Source organism: Chiloscyllium plagiosum, unplaced genomic scaffold (genome assembly GCF_037043375.1).
Source record: "Chiloscyllium plagiosum isolate Xiang-an unplaced genomic scaffold, Cpla_swu_hap1 HiC_scaffold_29, whole genome shotgun sequence".
In the NCBI taxonomy this organism is placed as follows: domain Eukaryota; kingdom Metazoa; phylum Chordata; class Chondrichthyes; order Orectolobiformes; family Hemiscylliidae; genus Chiloscyllium; species Chiloscyllium plagiosum.
Window position 1 is genome coordinate 10,840,595 of NW_028270167.1, and position 18,402 is coordinate 10,858,996.

Here is an 18,402-nt window from a genome sequence, read left to right on the forward strand (position 1 = left end):
ACTAACTTCACCAAAGCAACTACATTCCCACCTGCCAACACTTCGTTTTACAATGATCCAGGATCACTACCTGGTGCTTGGTAGTATCTTGTCTCCCTTGCTATTGACAGTGTGTTCCTCCAGAAACCGGACTGATTCTCTCAGGACTGTGTTGAAGGAGATGTGATGCTCCTCTCGGCATCTCCAGTCACTGCGAAGTAGTTGCTGCTGTCTGTTCAGAACCTCTTCAAACTCCACCCCAATATGCTTTCGCTTCTCAATCTCGGTCCTTATCTGAAAGGATAACACAGGCATGGATTCAGCCAGTCATGTCTTCAATTCCAACCCATTCAGGAATGTGAATTCAAGACACAAGTCTTCAATTTATAAAAACAACATATTCAGCTGGGTTCCAAGTACGATATCAAGGAGTTGTCTCCCTATTAACGGCCACTGCTGTTAACCCTCATCTGCTCTGCCTTCAGAATCTGCTATGAAAGTTATCCAACTTACCAGGCAATGATGGGCTTTTAAACTTCTGCAGGATATTTACACCTGATTAGGTTACATTTATGTTAGCTACTGTGCCATAGGTATGGGATAATACTGAAAGATTCATTTGACACCGTTATAGCTCCTGGTATCTACATATATTACAGTCACAGGCACTGCTACGTCTGGTGTACTGAACATTTTAGCTACATGCTGTAGACTACTTCCTTCAGGGTATCATGACGCAAGTGGTCTCAGTAAGATGAAGCCTGAGACCATACACCATTAGGCCACAGTCAAAAAGTGTGGTGCTGGAAAAGCACAGCCGGTCAGGCAGTATCTGAGGAGCAGAAGCGTCGGCATTTCGAGCATAAGCCCTTCATCAGGAATCAGGTCACATGCTATAATATGGTCATGATATCATGTGCATGTCTATTAAAGGAATATCACACACTGTCTGAGAGATATAACTCAACAGTTCCTATTAGCTACAATGAGTATGCAACCCATTCTGTAAGCTAACAGTCTTAGTTATGGTTTATTTAACATTTCCTCTACAACCAATGATTATTGGAACAATTTTAAAGGTGAATATATTTTTGGAAAGGAGGGATCTGGGGACTTGCTCAATCAGCCAATTTCCTTTTATTTTATTTTCTTACTTTTCTACTAGAACTTGCTCCACTCGTGCAAAACCAGAATCCACCATGGAGAACAGCAATCGTAAATACAGACAATCCTTATTTCAGGTTGCCCCTTTTAGCATTGTTTTGCTATAATGTCACTTAGTTCTTAGGACCAAACGTATCATTGGCACACAAATTGCATAATGCTCAATGTTGTTTACTGATGTGTTTCACTGGACCCATTGCTGACCCCTCTCTCTCTCTCTCTCTCTCTCACTCTCTAATACTTCAGGCCACCCTAAGCCTCTAGCTTGTGGTCTCTTGTTGAGCTGCATCATACCCAAGGTCCACACTAATCACTCCCCACTCAACAGGCTTCAGTACTAGATCCCCTGCTCCTCACCTCTCTGTATCTGCAGCATGCAGATCAGTGCTGGGCTTGGTAGACCATCCTCTCCTACCCTGACCCACAATCTTGGCAGCACCCCAACAGCACCCCCTTCCTTCCATCGGCAGGGCTGGAGGAGCACGGCCCCTGTTACAAGCTGTGGCCCACAGCCAGCAGGAGAGTCATCCAGACTAGAGAGGCCATCACCCCAGTGTCCAGCCCAGACAAGACTCAGCAGCTCCCCTCCTCCATGTGTCCCCATCTACCACTCCCTCGCAATCCACCACAGGAACCAACATCAGAGAGAGACACACTCCCATTGTCCACTAGCCAAGAGGAGGGAAGGATGTCCAGGCCCTGACAAGAAGCACATTCTCAGCAAATAAATGGCCCAAGTGGACCCCAAGGGACATCAGTAGCCAGCAAGAAGGATGCCATGGATCCCCCGAAACACGCCACCAGATAACAACTACAGTGTGGCTTGGAACCAGTTACAGTCTCAGCCTGTGGCCCAGAGCCCAGTGAGCACTCGTTCCTACAGGAGTCAGTGCTTCACCTCAAACTATGTTTTTTTAACACAAGTTGACAATTTTTAGGAATAACACCCCAATTTTAAGTGAGGGCACCCTGCATTTACTTGGGTCTACTCCAAGTGTCCATGACTCATCTTCAGGTTGGAATCGTTAAAAATCTAGAAGCTAGAGCAAAACAACAGCCGGTAGAATTTGGAGCCTAAAAACTGTCAAGAGTTTAGGACATAGAGAAACAATGGAGAGAGGTTGTCCACTTGAGGAGAGCTGGAGATGTGGAGGAGACTAACGTACAACTCAGGAGTCCCTCATAGCCTTGTCCCCATGTTTAATTTTTCCTTCCTCATTCAGATCTACTCATCTCATTCTAGTTGCACCCTGTCAGAAAGACCTGTGCATTGATTTTCATTGGCACAATACTATTTGATGATATGTATACTGATTACTTATTGCAGATAAAATCATAATGTGCCACGTAAGTTAGACATCTTCCATCAAATTTGCCTCTTTAAGATCTTGGGCTTCACTTGGAGACATACATGGTGAAGAAGTGGCTACAGTCATGTGCACAATGTTGTGCCAGAAAGATGATTGAGACTGGCAGGACACATGTTTCATCTACTGGACATGTGCTACCTGAGCGGCAGTGAAATGGACACCACCAGTTGGGTGAAGAAGAAAGGGACAGCCAAGGATGACCTGGCAAATTATATTTAAGGAGGAACTTCAGGGGTGAGACACCACCTGGTCTGGGGTGAAAGAGATTGTGATAGACTGGGGCTGGTGACAGAAGCTTACTGTGTGTTGTACAGTACGCAACTAGAGGAACAAAGTCCAAGTAAGTTATTCTAATTAGCATCCACAAGCTCAAAATGCAATGGCAGTCTTAAAAACCAACCTTGAGGCACATTTTCTCATGCATTTCCATGTCTTTGTTGTTCACATCTACACATCTTCCAGCGAAGTGCATTCTCTCCATCCATAGTTCCCTGAGACAAGTGGTCTCCCGATCTATTTTTTGGTACAATGTTTTCACCTGTCAAGAAGAGATTTAGAAGATATCTTTATATCGAACTTCTTAATACTTTATTTGAAGCTAATATTTACTCTTGGTTCCCTCTGTGCAATGGTCATAGGACACTGATATGTATGTCCTACATTTTTTTACAATGAAAACTTAATTTTAAAAAATGCAAAACATGGTTCTATTGGGTTGTCAATAGAATGAACAGAAGTGAGTATACTTGAATATGGATGTGAAAGTTTCGGTGTCAAGTCAGAAATATTAATTAACAAATTGCAATATCAAGTTACACTTTCACTACAAGTGTCAGGCAATGAGGGCAACAAGAGGGCATCTAATCATTGCCCCATGATATTCATGATTACTGAATGCCCCACTGGAGGTTACAATTGACTAGAAACTGAACATAGCCAAACTTATACATAGATCATAGAATCCCATTCGGCCCATTGAAACCACACCAAACCCTCCCCCAACTGAAGAGCATCTACCTCGACGAACCCCCTACCTTATCCATGTAACCCTGCAATTCCCCCTGCCAACCCACTCCCCAAACACTATGAGGCAATTTAGCATGGCCAATTCACCTAACCTGCACATCTTTAGACTGTGGGGGAAGCTGAAGCAAATCCACGCAGACACAGGGGGAAAGTGCAAGCTCCACACAAACAGTCATGAGAGGCTATATTCGAGTCTGCATCCCTCATGACGCAAGGCAGCAGTGCTAACCATTGAGCCATCGTGCTGCCCTACATATCACAGCTACAAATGCAAGTCAGAGGCTGTCATTCTGCTGTGAGTAACTCACCTCCTGTCTCTCCAATACCTGTCACCTTCTACGAAGTTCAAGCCAGGAGACGGGATGGGTGCAGGAGTTCCAACACCAGCTAAGAATCCCAGCATCATCCAACACAGAGCAGTGAACTTGTTTGGCATCCAATTCACCACCTTTAACATACTATCCCTTCATCGCCAACACACCTGTGCACCATCTACAAAATACACTGCAGTATTTCACAAACACAACTTTAGCAGCACTTTCCAAACTTTCTCCACCATCTAGAATGACAAGGCAGCAGAGGCATAGGAACATCACAATTTGTAATATTTCCCTCCAAGTCACATACCATCCTTATTTGTGACTATATCACTCTTCCTTCCTGGTTGCTGGGTCAAAGTTCTAGAATTTCATTCCTAGTGGCATCATGAGGTTCCTACATAGCAAGGACTGCAGCAGTACAAGAAGGAACTCCACCAACTTCTCAAAGGCAATTGGCGATAGACAATAAATTCCAGACCAACACTCAAATTCCATGAATGAATAAAAAAGAAGCCAAGTTATCACCTCACACCTGGCAATTTTATGAAACAACAAAATTGCTTTTGAAATAATTTGCAGTGTTGGAAAAGACAATGGATATAAATGTGAGGGAATTGTTTAACTGAAAGCTCTTTCTGAGGCTACATCAATGTACACAGCTCACCATATGTCTTACCTCATTCTTATGTTGACTTAATCTGATAGACACAGCAAGTGACTGCTTCAGCAGAATTTGATAGAATGTGTTGGCATTAAAGGACTCCAGGTCAATTTGCTTCTCATAATCCCAAAATTCATCATTTTTCAGAATAGAATCTAAGATAAAATAGTTCTTATTTAATTTCTGAAAGAAATTGTGAAGATCGAAAAAGATCTTAAGAGAACTTGAGCTGTGGGATCTTGCTGCGTATGAATCACTGTGATCCCAGGTATGTTTGTCGTACTGCAAAGAAAATCATTATAGATGAAATACTTCCAGGCATTTAGAAATGTCAGAACTTAATTGTATTAATACAAGTCTTTCTCTCTAAATTAATTTTACTTTGTTTAAATAAGTTCATGACCTACCTTAGATGAAGCTGCTCAGTACAAAATAGAAAAGTCAGCAATCCATGCAGCTAGATGCCAATTCACATGACAGGTAGGATCTCATCAGTCATCTAGAATGAATTCTTGATACATGCGCTTTGTTACTATACATCTGTACAGTTGTGATGTCTGATTGCGGTTGACTTGGAATTAAATGCCAAGTGGCAGATGGAGTTTAATTTAGATAAATGTGAGGTGCTGCATATTGGAAAGGCAAATCCAGGCAGGACTTACACACTTAATGGTAAGGCCCTGGGGTGTGTTGCTGAACAAAGTGACCTTGGTGTGCAGGTTCATAGTTCCTTGAAAGTGGAGTTGCAATTAGATAGAATAGTTAGAAAGCATTTGGTATGCTTGCCTTTAGAGATGAGAACATTGAGTTGGGAGATCATGTTGTGGCTGAACAGGACATTGGTTAGGCCATTTTTGGAGTACTGTATGCAATTCTGGTCTTCCTGCTTTGGAAGGATGTTGTGAACCTAGAAAGGTTTCAGAAAAGATTTAAGAGGAGGTTGCCAGGGTTGAAGGGTTTAAGCTATAAGGAGAGGCTGAATAGGCAGGGGCTGTTTTCCCTAAAGTGTCGAGGCTGAGTGGTGATCTTATAAAAGTTTACAAGATTACGAGAGGCATGGATAGGGGAAATAGACAAGGTCTTTTCCCTGGGGTCAGGGAGTCCAGAACTAGAGGGCATAGCTTGGGAAAAGGTATAAAAAGGACCTAAGGGCCAACTTTTTGACACAGAGGGTGGTGCATGTATGGAATGAGCCAGAGGAAGTGGTGGAGGCTGGTACAATTACAATATTTAAAAGGCATCTCGATGGGTATATAAATAGGAAGGGTTTAGAGGGAAATGGGCCAAATACTGGCAAATGGGACTAGATTTATATGAGATATCTGGTCGTCATGAACGAGATGGACCAAAGGGTCTGTTTTCATGCTATATGACTCTATGACTCAGTTAAACTTACCATCTCCTTGTTCCCTATCATCTTCATTCCCCTCAATTTGTTCCTTGAAGTGTAGACTCCGATGGAATTTTTTAATGGTGGTGACAGCAGCTCCTTTCGAAGAGTAATCATCAAAGTTGTACACTTTGTGTAGTTCCCGATAGGTTGGTTCAACAGTTGCTTTCTCAGGCCATTTGCACTTTCTAAAGAGAAGCTGAAGAGTTGAGCTTAAACAAAATTTTCTACCCACCAAATTTATCATTTCATGCTTCTTCCTTTCTAGAGGAGAGTACGGTACAAGTTCACCTTGAACCAAACAAACTGTGGATGCTGCAAATCAGAAACAAAAACAGACTTTGCTGGGAGAGCTCAGCAGGTCTGGCAGCATTTGTGAAGAGAAATCAGCATTAACGTTTGGGGTCCGGTGACCCTTCCTCAGTCCTGCTGAGCTTTTCCAGTTTTTTCCCCTTAAGGGGAGGCTTGGCCATTTTTCTTCAGATCTAACAATCATTCCACTGTTCTCAATAAAATTGATTATTGGATGGAATATATATCTGGCAACTCTCATAAGAGATCCTGTTTGGTTCTTCTGCCCAAGTTAAATTTATTCCCATTACTTCACACTGAGATACCTCTCCACAGGCACAGGCAACCTTCCAGTACCTCAGCCCAGTGGCCATTACTTGGACACCAGCAGAGACTGCAGTTGAGGTTGCCAGAAAGTAGCTAGGAGGCAGGCACCTTGCTTTCCTTTTTTGACTCTGGCATCCAGGAGTGCTGAAGCCAATTGTAACATCCAGTTCATATTCCCCACCAAAGTCTGGATAAGTGACATTATCAATGATTATCCTGCCAACCTGGGATAAAATAAAAGACTTACATTTATATAGCACATTTCATTTCAGAAGGGCTTCCCAAGTATATTTCAGTCATTAAAGTACTTTGGTACAGTTAGTCATGTGGGAAAAGCAGCAGCTAATTTGTGCATTGAAATTGCACCAAGAGAAAATAAGCTTCCATTAAAATGACTGTTTTCATACACTGTTTTTGTAAATTAACGTCTCTTAATTTAATTGAAAGAAAATATAATGAGCAATTTGCACACAGCTTACAATATATGTGGAGCATTCATCTGTTGCCTTCTTGAGGTAAAAACCCTAATCGTTCTGAAAGGTTTGAGCAGAGGTTTCCTAAATTTTTTTAATGATGCCAAATTCATCTTATAATGCATATTCAAATAAAGCTGCCATATAGTTCTTCTTTTGATTAATGGGTTTTAGGCATTGCTGGTTGGTTCAGCATTTATTTCCCATCCCTAATTGTCTGGAAGGCAGTTAAGAATCAATTACATTGCTGTGGTTGTAGAGTGAGATGTAGGCCAGACCAGATAAGGATGGCAGATTTCCTTCCATCAGTTAACCAGACAGGATTTTATGACAATTGAAAGTGAGTACATGGTTGCTATTTGGTTCGCTTTTCTACTCCACATTTTTACTGATTGCAAATTTCACCATTTACCACGGTGAGATTTGAACCTATGTCTCAGAACATTAACCATGGGTTCTGGATTATGAACCCAAATAAATGCCTCCCTTATTATTCAGGTAATATTATGCAGTGACACCATGATATCACATTGATCAAAGTTAGGGATGACCAGCCGAAAAGCAACATCTCCCAATTATGTTAACAATTATGGCTCAGTGGTTAGCACTGCTGCCTCACAGTGCCAGGGACACGGGTTTGATTCCAGCCTCAGGTGGCTGTCTGTGTGGAGTTTGCACATTCTCCCCGTGTCTGCTTGGGTTTCCCCCAGGTGCTCCGGTTTCCTCTCACAGTCCAAAGATGTACAGGTAGTGACTTGGCCATGCTAAATTGCCCATAGTGTTCAGGGATGTGTAGGTTAGGTGCATCTGTCAGGAGGAAGTATAAGGTAGAAGAATGGGTCTGGGTAGGTTACTCTCCGGAGGGTCAGTGTGGACTTGTTGGGCCAAAGGACCTGTTTCCGCACTGTAAGGATACTATGATTCTATGAATTATAATTGGATGCCTTGCTTACCAATAATCCTGCATAAACACCGACTGTTATGACTGTTGCTAACAGCAAGCTGGAAATGAGGAGCCAGTCTGGTTTCAGCAGTAAATCTGGGCTCCTGCTGATACCGATGCGGATCATGTTTCTAGCTGTGGTTGGGAAGAAGGGGCCTTCTTCATAGCACTGACCCCCGACAGGCATCACTCGGATATACTGGAAAAAGAACAATTGACCTGTGAATATTTCTGTTGCGTGAGGTAATGGTTCTGACATGGTTCAAGCTAAAGACTGCACTAAGCTCTACCAGACTGGATGACAGCACAAGGACTTTAGTGAGGAAAGGCAGAACAGCTGTGGATCTTAAAGGAGCATGACCTACCGACCAGATCTCTCCATAATCCTTATAACAATGTCCATCACACCAATGTAACATGTAGCCGTTTTATATCATGCAGCAAATTAAGACAAGAACCTCTTCTATTAGACGACCAAATAGTTTTGCTCCATCAGACAAAACCAAGTGGGGCCTGCAGATCCCAACTTAAAAAGATGGTGACAAAACATCTACTTTATTGTAACCAAAAGTGCAGCTGACCGATACACACGGTGCCAGCAGTGGTCATCTGAACATTTAGTGAAATTGTTTTATCTTAACAATTTCTCATCAAGAAGTCAATATAATCACTGTGTTTTTACAAAGTTCACCAGGAAGGGAATCATAACTTTGGAATTTAATGGCTGAAAATTTAATTCAGAAATGCGGAGTACTTTCAAGGTACATTGCATGTGAACACCTTGCATCATTAAAAATTCAGAACTAAGGGTTCAGAGACTGAGAATAAACATAAGAGCAGTAATTGGAACACATACCATCTTCTTGTGAGGGTCCTTGTTCAGTTGGAAGACGTGCACCCCAGGTTGTCTGAAGCGATACAATAAAAGCCAGGATGTGCTTGAGTTGGGTTCCATCTCCTCTGCAAGGCCACGGAATGCTCCCCAGTCAAACTCACTATTAGTGTTGTAAAGATTTTCACTAGAAAGTAAAAACAATTCAGTCTTTCTCTTGCTAATTTTGTTTATCAACCTTGTGTATAAACCTCACGAAAATGTTTGGATATTATTAGTGTCTCCTGTCTCCAGGCGTCCCGTCCAAATGGGTGATGGTCTATGAAACCTTGACCAATGTGTAGTGATAGATATAAAGGTTGAATAACCTTCATTGCGTGGTAACAAGATATTCAGCTCAACCAGTCTCTGATGGTATTTATCCTTTACACATGAACACTTTCTCATGCACTGAGACAATTTCTTTTCTTATTCTTTTATTCTACTAATGAATCTAATTTTAAAATTTAGCATAGTTTCTGCCTCAGTCACTAATGAGAAAAATAATTTTCTAATCGTACAACTTTGTATAAAGTAATTTTTCAGTGTGTGTGTTGTAAATACCTTAATTTAATTCTGAGCTTATAACTCTCCAGTCTAACATTCTCTTTCTACATCTGTGCGCTCTATCATTCCATATTACAAACTGGTAAAGTTACCTGTGTCAATATTATTCTAATGATAGAAGATTCAATTTTAAAGAGAGTTTTTCTTTTTCTTTGCCACATGCTTATCAATTCTCAGGTAATAATTTTCCAAAAATCACATGCTGGGATATTAAATGGGTGAATAGTGCTAAAGATCTTAACTGATGAACTATGATACATACATATTGTACACAGGGTAATATCCACTGGACACAGTGAACAGGATAATACTCCCAAAGTGGATGCAGGTGGTGGGGTTGAAGATGCCAAAAAACAGAATGCCATTCGTGGTAGAGTCAACAAACTGGGACATTCTTGACCAGCGAGGTTCAGGATCACCAGGACTTCGTGATGTTGCATTATCTAAGGGATAATAGACACACAGTCTGAGAATAAATTCAAAATGAAGCCTCACGCCAAAGAAGAATAAGTGTGGTTCCGAAAAATCCCTTTTTGTGACAGAAAGTAGATTAGATCAGGTTAATGGATGATTAGATTAGATTCCCTACAATATGGAATCAGGCCATTTAGCCCAATAAGTCCACACCGACCCTCTGAAGAGTAACCCACCCAGACCCATTTCACCACACTTACCCTTTACTAATGCACCTAACACCATGGTCAACTTAGCATGGCCAATTCACCTGATCTGCACATCATTGGACAGTGGAAGGAAACCAGAGCAAACCCACACAGACCCTGGGGAGAATGTGAAAACTCCACACAGACAATCACCTGAGGCTGGAATTGAACCTGGGTCCCTGGGTGCTGTGAAGCAGCAGTGCTAATCACTGAGCCACCATGCCACCCAAGAGATTACAAACAATAGTAAAGAACAATAAAGTTATAGCAGGAGATACACAAGCAGCGACAAAATGGTAATGAGTGTGAAGTGATATTTAAATAATATATCAGTACCTGGAGACACATTTATTAATGGATGATGTTGCAGATTCATCTCCAGCAAATTCTTTAACTTTATGGGATCTGGATCATAAACACCCAGAAAACCTGCATCTGAAAAATATGATTAAATACAGATATCATTTTCTACCTATTCTGTACGCCTTGAACTGTAAGCTTGCTAAATGACAAAATTAAGCATCAGCAATACATTTTCGTTAGGACATTAGTCAGCCATTTGTAGTCAGAGTACTCAAGGGCTGCTTCTTTTTCAAACATGGATCATGGCATCAATGAGAAAACAGGGCAAAGAATTTACTGAATGAGATGGAAGTAGGCACCGTAAAACATACAAAACATTGGGGTAGGTCTTGAAAAGGCTCAGACTGGTGACATGACTGGATAGACCAAACAACCGAGAGTAGGCTTAAAGTCCAACTAAAATTGCACCTCTCGCCTAATTTCAATGAGATGTCTCCAGCAAAGTGGATGTTGGTCAGATCAACGAAAACTCCGGGGAAGCTGACAATTGGGAAGAGACTGAGGGTGGGCTGCCTTTAGAGTCTTTAGTGGTTCTGTAGAACTACTTGTGTTCCTCCAGGGTCCACTTGCAGGTGAGGCAAGCATTAAGAATCCTCCCTTTTTGGTCATAGCTTCCAGTGGTCTTTTCAGGATCAATTGTTCATTTATAAATTGATTGGATTATGAGCAGCCTAACTTTGGGAATAGGCCCTGAGACAGGCATTTGGTCCCACATTTCTGTTAATAAGGAGCCAATGCCTGGTTCTAGGCGACATCAAGGATTCCAGAAAAATTGCCTGTCTCAGAATAATATCAAATCTATTTCAAGTCATCGCTGTGACTAAGGATGTAGCCCCACAAAAGAAAAGGTCATTCTTCCCATCCAGGAAACAGTTCAAACATTCCCATTTCTAACACATTGTGTCCAATCTTTGCCCTGTCATGTCATAACCAACTTCCCTTTTGAAAGGTTTCAAAAAGAAATATCTTTAGTGGAAGGATTACCTCAACAAGAACTATATTTCTTAATCCAGCTGAACAGCAAAGATACAAGCCCTTGACTTCAGCTCATTGCCAATTTATTCAAACATTAGCTTCCTCCCTCAGTAAAGGACAACCATTATGTTATTGCTAATTGAAGCAGACCAGAGCTTAGTTCATATATTTGTGTCTAAATGAATAGACCAACCCGTGAACACGCAATAATGGGAGTGGAACTTAGTAATCTCTCCACCTTTAGGAAGCTGAGATTTGAGAGAGTGCTGTGTCTTTTATAAAGTCGTACAGTACAGAAACAGACCCTTTGGTCTGAACTTGTCTTCCGTGCTTCCTCCTGGCCCATATCCCACCAAACCCTTCCTGTTCTTGTACTTGTCTAAGTGTTTTTTAAACATTGTGACTGCACCTGTATCCACCATTTCCTCAGGAAGTGTATTCCACATGCGAGCCACCCTCTGTATAAAAAAATTGCCCCTCATGTCTGTTTTAAATCTCTCTCCTCTCACCTTAAAAATATGCCCCTTAGTCTTGAAATCTCTCATCTCAGGGATTACTATTAACCCTATCTATATCCCTTATGATTTTATAAACCTCTATAACGTCACCTCCCAACTTGCTCTGCTCCAGTGAAAAAAGTCCCAGCTTATCCAGCCTTTCTTTGTAATTCAAAGCTTCCATACATGTCAACATCCTGGTAAATCTCTTCCAAACCATCTCTAGCTTAGTAAGTTCTATGCAAGTGCACACAATAAATTCTTACCAGACATTTCCACCAAGTGCACTGGTTGTTGCTGGTGACACTGGCCTCCCTCGATGATGTTTCTGCTGTTCAAAACTCTTCCAATACCTTTTAAAGGCAAATCAATCTAAAGAGACACATATAGTTCTGTTGTATTGAAACAATTCCATGTTTTTAACCCCTTGCATTGCTGATAGATTTACAGTGGGTAAATCACCTCAACATCAATTCTTCCACGAAATGCACAGGAGCCAGTGTCAACAACTTGTGGGGACATCAAATCTGAGCTCTGTCTTGTTCAATGTTACAATCAGTTAATGTAACAATCAGGAGAAAGTGAGGACTGCAGATGCTGGAGATCAGAGCTGAAAATGTGTTGCTGGAAAAGCGCAGCAGGTCAGGCAGCATCCAAGACACAGGAGAATCGACGTTTCGGGCGTGAGCCCTTCTTCCTCATTCCTGAAGAAGGGCTCATGCCCGAAACGTTGATTCTCCTGCTCCTTGGATGCTGCCTGACCTGCTGCACTTTTCCAGCAACACATTTGCAGCTCTAATGTAACAATCAGTCTGTTCACTGTGTAATGGGAGATCAATTGATGGAGATTAAACCCAACTTTATCTCATGTCAAAGTCTACGTGTTTCAAGTAAGGTAAAGTCTCAACCTTGACATACTCAGAGATAAAATTTCATTGGTTCAACAACAGATGAGGCAACGTATTCGACCAGATCACTGTCCAGCAAGTGAAGAGGACAATCGTCCCACTGGAGCAAGAACCCTGGTTAACAATATCCCTCTCTCGTACAGAGGTGCTGGAATTAATTTTAGTCTCTTTCCTGCCACCTGTCTTCAATTAGTTAACTCAACTATTGGAAGGATGTTGTAAAACTTGAAAAGGTTCAGAAAAGATTTACAAGGGTGTTACCAGAGTTGGAGGATTTCAGCTATAGAGAGAAGTTGAATAGGCTACGGATGCTTTCCCTGGAGCGTTGGAGGCTGAGTGGTGACCTTACAGAGGTCTATAAAATCATGAGGGGTATCGATAGGATAAATTAACAAGGTTTTTTTGCTAGGGTGGTGGAATCCAGAACTAGAGGGTATAGGTTTAGGGTGAGAGGGGAAAGATATAAAAGGGGCCTAAGGGGCAGCTTTTTCACATAGAGGGTGGTGCATGTGTGGAATGAGCTGCCAGAGGAAGTGATGGAGGCTAGTGTAATTGCAACATTTAAAAGGCATCTGGATGGGTATATGAATAGGCAGGGTTTGGAGGGATATGGGCCGGGTGCTGGCAGGTGGGACTAGATTGCGTTGGGATATCTGGTCGGCATGGACAGGTTGAACCGAAGAGCCAGTTTCCGTACAGTATATCTCTATAACTCTATGATTCTATAACACAGATGAGAGCAGAAGCTGGTTATTTCTTTGTTGGAGTTCAGTAAAATGAGGGGGATTTCATAGAAATCTCGAAAAGTCTGACAGGACTAGACAGCGTAGAAACAGGAAGAATGTTCCTGATGGTGGAAGAGTCCAGAAACAGGGGTCACAGTCTAAGGATACGGGGTAAGCCATTTAGGACTGAGATAAGGAGAAATTTCTTCACCCAGAAAGTGGAATTCACTCCCTCAGAAAGCAGCTGAGATGGAAACTTTGTGCGATTTCAATAAGGAGTTGGATATAGCATTTGGTGTTAAATGGACTGAAGCATATGGGGGAAATGTGGGAACAGAGCACTGAGTTAGATGATCATAATGAATGGTAGGGCAGACTCAAAGGGCTTATTTTCTATGTTTCTATGTTTAACTCAGTCAGTGCAATCACCAGATGAACCAAGACAGAAGCTGCTTTCTTTTTAATAGCTCCTGTCATTACCTTTGAACCATCTCTGAAAGTGATACGGAACTGTGCTCCTCCTTCACAAGTGATCTGCAGCCTGCTCCACTGTAACTGCCTGCATTTCCAGTTGCACACTGAGTCCAACCTCTGTGTCTGACAGAGACACAGACCGAGAACTCGATCAAACCCCTGGTAATCGACAGGGGAAGCGCAAACCTGTGACATAACCAAATATTCGGTTACCTTAGATCAGTTAAAACAGCGTGGCAGAAATATCAAAACAGCTGCATTGCAATGTACGATAATGACATTTGTTTGGACCCATGTTTCAGTATGTGAACTGTTCAAAGTCACATGAAACATTGTGGGAAATAAAAGTAAAATAATGTGGATGCTGAAAATCTGAAATAAAAAGCAGAAATTGCTGGAGAAACTCAGCGGGTCTAGCAGTATCTATAGAGAGAGAAACAGAGTTAACAGCTTGACTCCAATTTGGCCTTCCTCAGAGCATTAACCTGTTTTTCAAACACTTGCCCCATGTCTCAGAACACAACCTACTCTACCAAAGGAAGTATTACTTTTCCTTATGATTTTACTGAAAACATTAAAATTATTTTTCACAAGTAATTGTAGCTGCTTGACTCTAGATGGATATAAAGGGAGTTTAAGCAAGATAAAAGTGGGCATAACATTGACAATGGGGAGTGGTCGTTACTGGCGCGCCCTTGTTGACTATCAGAACAAACATCAGAAAAACATTACAAGGAGAGTGACAGAAGGTCCCATCAGACCAAAACTGCACTGCGTTATGTATTCTGCTGAATATTTCCACAAAAGATGGCCAGAGTCTAATAGTTATGTCTAAAGCTGGCGATGATGTGTGGTTGAATTTTACAGAGTGGTGTGGTCCCCATCCCCTGGTGAAAAAGCCAGGGTGGGGAGAGAAACACCCCATGATTCTGAAGTTTGCCCCACACCAATTTAATGCTGAGCAGTTTTAATTACTCCAAGGAGAGACTGTCACAGGAGGACGTCTCATCTTAATTTCCACGTCTTTCTTGTCTCTGCAAAGGCAGATGGTAACATTGCCCACTGCTAGAACTGTAGGCAGACCCACCGAGAGCCCAGGGAACTCCAGGGTCAGTGGGGTATCTTGGAAGTGCAGTGCTGGGGTCAATGGGCAGGAAGAGGATTAAAGGTTAAAGTGGAAGGGCAAATAACCTTTGGAGGATTATCTCCATTGGACCCAGAGGGACCTAAAGGCAATCCCTCCTCACATTGCCTGGCTTACTACAAAGGCCTGGGTGTCCCTCTGCAGCTGGTAAAATATTAGCAACTGTAGGATGGGATCCTTAAATGGCCAATAATTGAGCACTTCAATTCTTCAATAGCCCAAGAGCATGTGCGTTTCCCTGTCCTCTAAATATGACAATTATTTTGGGGGTGGAAGATGTCAGGAAAGCTGCCACTGGGTTTTATGAACTCATGGCTAAAGGGATGAAGGAATAAGGTAGGAGTGGATTAGGGTATTGAGCGGAATGATCAGCCGCGGTCATGTTGAATGGTGGAACGGGCTCAAGGGCTCAAATAGCTCGCTACTGCCTCTACGTTCTATGCTTTTACGTATCATTATTGTACCATGTAACTCTCCTCACTGGGTGCTGGGGAGCAGGTAATCAGTATGTTTGAAGGTTTGTGATGTGAAAGGTGAAATAAAGCTCTGGTTAGAAAAGTCTATGCCTGGATTCTGTCCAAATAACCTGTTAACTTCTTTTGTTTGGTGGCAAGGTGCACATTCACTACCCATCCCACGTTGACCTTAAGGAAGTGGTGGTGAGCTGCCTTCTTGAACTGCTGCAGATGTAGGTAACCCCACAGAGCTATTAGGGAGGGAGTTGCAGGATTTTGACCTGGTGACAATGAAGGAAAGGTGATATAGTTCCAAGTCAGGACGGTGTACGATTTGGAGGGGAACTTGCAGGTGTTGGTGTTTCTATATATCTGCTGCCTTTATCCTTCAGGTGATAGAGATTCTGGATTGGAACATATTGAGTTTCTTTACATTACTCCAGAGACAACATCTCTAAAGCTATTCTCTGGGATGTCCCGTGCTCTTAAAAGGAGCTTGATTAAGTCCTTTTTGGATACACACCTTCAGAGAACAATATTCTTTCCACTCATCATTTGTGAGACAGACTCCATCCTGATTTCTGCTGGTCCCATCTCGGCAGATATTGTACAGCTTTCTGACGCATGCTCTTGTTCCTTTAGATACCAATCGGTGTCTCAAAGCACATGTACAATGAGAATCACTAGGCTAAGAAAGATCCAATCATTAATTTACATAAAACACATCCTCCCTGTCTAACAACTGTGAGGATAAGTTGGAAGATGCCTCAGAGCTCCTGACAGAGGGTGGGGGAATGGAAACAGAGTCACAGTGACTGAATGGCAAAAAGCTCGGTCAAAATGATTGGTTTTAACAAAGTTGTAATGGAAAAGGAATAAAGAGAGAGAAGAGGGGTGCCCAGAAGTTTGAGACAAGGAAGCTGCTGAGCTAGAGTGCTTGGAAGGCAGGTATACGAAAGACCAATGTCATGGGATCGATAGGTGCAAAGGAGGTTGTTAGCAAAGACATGAGTGGGAAAGCCTATTGCAGGGTCAGGATATGGTGTCACATTTCGTTCTTTTCTGTATTGATCCTCCTGGCCTGGAACTTTGCTTTAGTCAGCTTTTGTCCATGGGGCTACGTAGGCCTGAGTTGAACTTGTGGTTAAAACAAAGGGCCCACTCCCTCAACTCCCATCATTCCTCACTGGGAGATGACACTGCCTTTCTTTTCTTCTCTCATGGAATCTGCATGTTTCACTGACAAGGCCAGCACTTATCATCCATCCCTATCTGCCCAAGGCCATTTCAGAGGGCAGTGAGGATGCACCCACATGACTAAGCTTCTGGAGTTACATGTAGGCCAGACCATGTAAGGATGGCAGATTACCTTTCTTAAAGAAAGATCATTATTGAACCAGAATGAATTATTTTGAAACAGCAATCCATGATAGTTTCAGGATCATTATTGCTGACACAAGTTTTCAATTCCAAATTTATTAATGAAGTTGAAATTGCACCAACTGCTGGGGTGGCCCACATCTCCAAAGCCTAGATCTCTGGCTTACTAGGCCAGTGATATCACTGTGGCGCCACCAATTCCCACAGGGGCAGGTAGCCTCATCATTTGAAATTGGACAAGCATCTGGTGGTTTAGGGTGGGATCTGCTTTGCATTAGCAGCACAGTTTTAACAGAGGATGGACTGAGTAGTGGAGACTAAAGTTGGCCATCAACATTCTTAATGAAGTTTGATTGACATCAAATGCACTGCAAATGTCACAAGTTGGAAATTACTAAACACAAGACTGTATTGCTTTCTCATGCAATAAGAGATCAAGAAGTCAAATGGTTTCAAATGAGCATTGTTACCTGGAAGATCTCCCCTTTCTGATAGCAAACACAGATGTCCTGTCCTTCTTCAGACTGCTCAGCCTGGGAGCCACAGGAGAAGCAGGCTCCCTGGCCTATTAAATGGTTGAAGTAGTCTGTGGGACATTTCAGGCAACTGTCAGCACTCACTGCTCTTTCGCTCGGATTGTAAGTACCTTTCGGACAGGGGATTGGCTCAGGGCTTGCCTGAGGGCAGTAGTGACCTGCAAACAATTGAGGAGAATGTGATTTCTTTCATTGAATTATCCATTCTGACAAGTTGTGTCCTTTAGCAAACTCTGTATAGCAGGCTCTGAGCAAATAGTAGCTCATTAAGTTGTTCACTTTATTCATGAAGGTTTCAGAGTTTACTGTTTAGCTGGTGGAAAGGAGCAGATATCAAGGGGACAATAATATTTTGGATTAGTAGTAAATTTCTGTTCCCTTAAATAAGTTTCTGTTAACTGTTAGTCTGCATTTTTGGTACAATGCCCATTCAACCCAATTTTGTTAATTTAACGTTTAAAAGAGGAGAGAGGTATGAGAAGTAGCAGAACTATTAAATCCCTGCTGAGGATATTTGCAAATGTTATATTAATCCAAGTTAAGTTTCACAGCCAACAATTAGCTGTGCCATCAATACAGTATTCATGATTTGGAGGAGCCAGTGTTGGACTGGGGTGGACAAAGTTAAAAATCACACAACACCAGGTTATAGTCCAACAGGTTGATTCGGAAGTACAAGCTTTCAAAGTGCTGCTCCTCCACAACCACCTGATGAAGGAGCAGTTGGACTATAATCTGAGGTTGAGTGATCAGTATTCAAGACGGATTCCCTGGGGAGACAGTGGAGACAGCAATTCCACAAAGCAATGGGATAGAGTATTAAGCATGAGGGCTGGAGAGTATTGGATACTTTTCAAACTTTGAATGAGGTGTAACTGAATCTCTCTGCTCTCTATATTCC

General features: G+C 42.2%; 1 protein-coding gene across 1 annotated transcript in view; it reads right to left on the minus strand.

Annotated features, from left to right (window-relative positions):
• Window positions 1-18,402, minus strand: part of LOC122540546 (uncharacterized) — a 56,320-nt gene that overhangs the window by 28,217 nt on the left and 9,701 nt on the right. Inside the window, exons 5-16 of the mRNA XM_043676412.2 lie at window positions 17,436-17,659; window positions 16,109-16,273; window positions 13,993-14,172; window positions 12,146-12,251; window positions 10,381-10,479; window positions 9,645-9,825; window positions 8,801-8,963; window positions 7,955-8,143; window positions 5,917-6,109; window positions 4,536-4,675; window positions 2,914-3,051; window positions 71-273 (exon numbers count right to left, since the gene is read on the minus strand). Of these exons, the coding sequence (XP_043532347.2) occupies window positions 71-273; window positions 2,914-3,051; window positions 4,536-4,675; window positions 5,917-6,109; window positions 7,955-8,143; window positions 8,801-8,963; window positions 9,645-9,825; window positions 10,381-10,479; window positions 12,146-12,251; window positions 13,993-14,172; window positions 16,109-16,273; window positions 17,436-17,659 (1,981 nt within the window). The remainder of the gene's footprint in view (window positions 1-70; window positions 274-2,913; window positions 3,052-4,535; window positions 4,676-5,916; window positions 6,110-7,954; window positions 8,144-8,800; window positions 8,964-9,644; window positions 9,826-10,380; window positions 10,480-12,145; window positions 12,252-13,992; window positions 14,173-16,108; window positions 16,274-17,435; window positions 17,660-18,402) is intronic.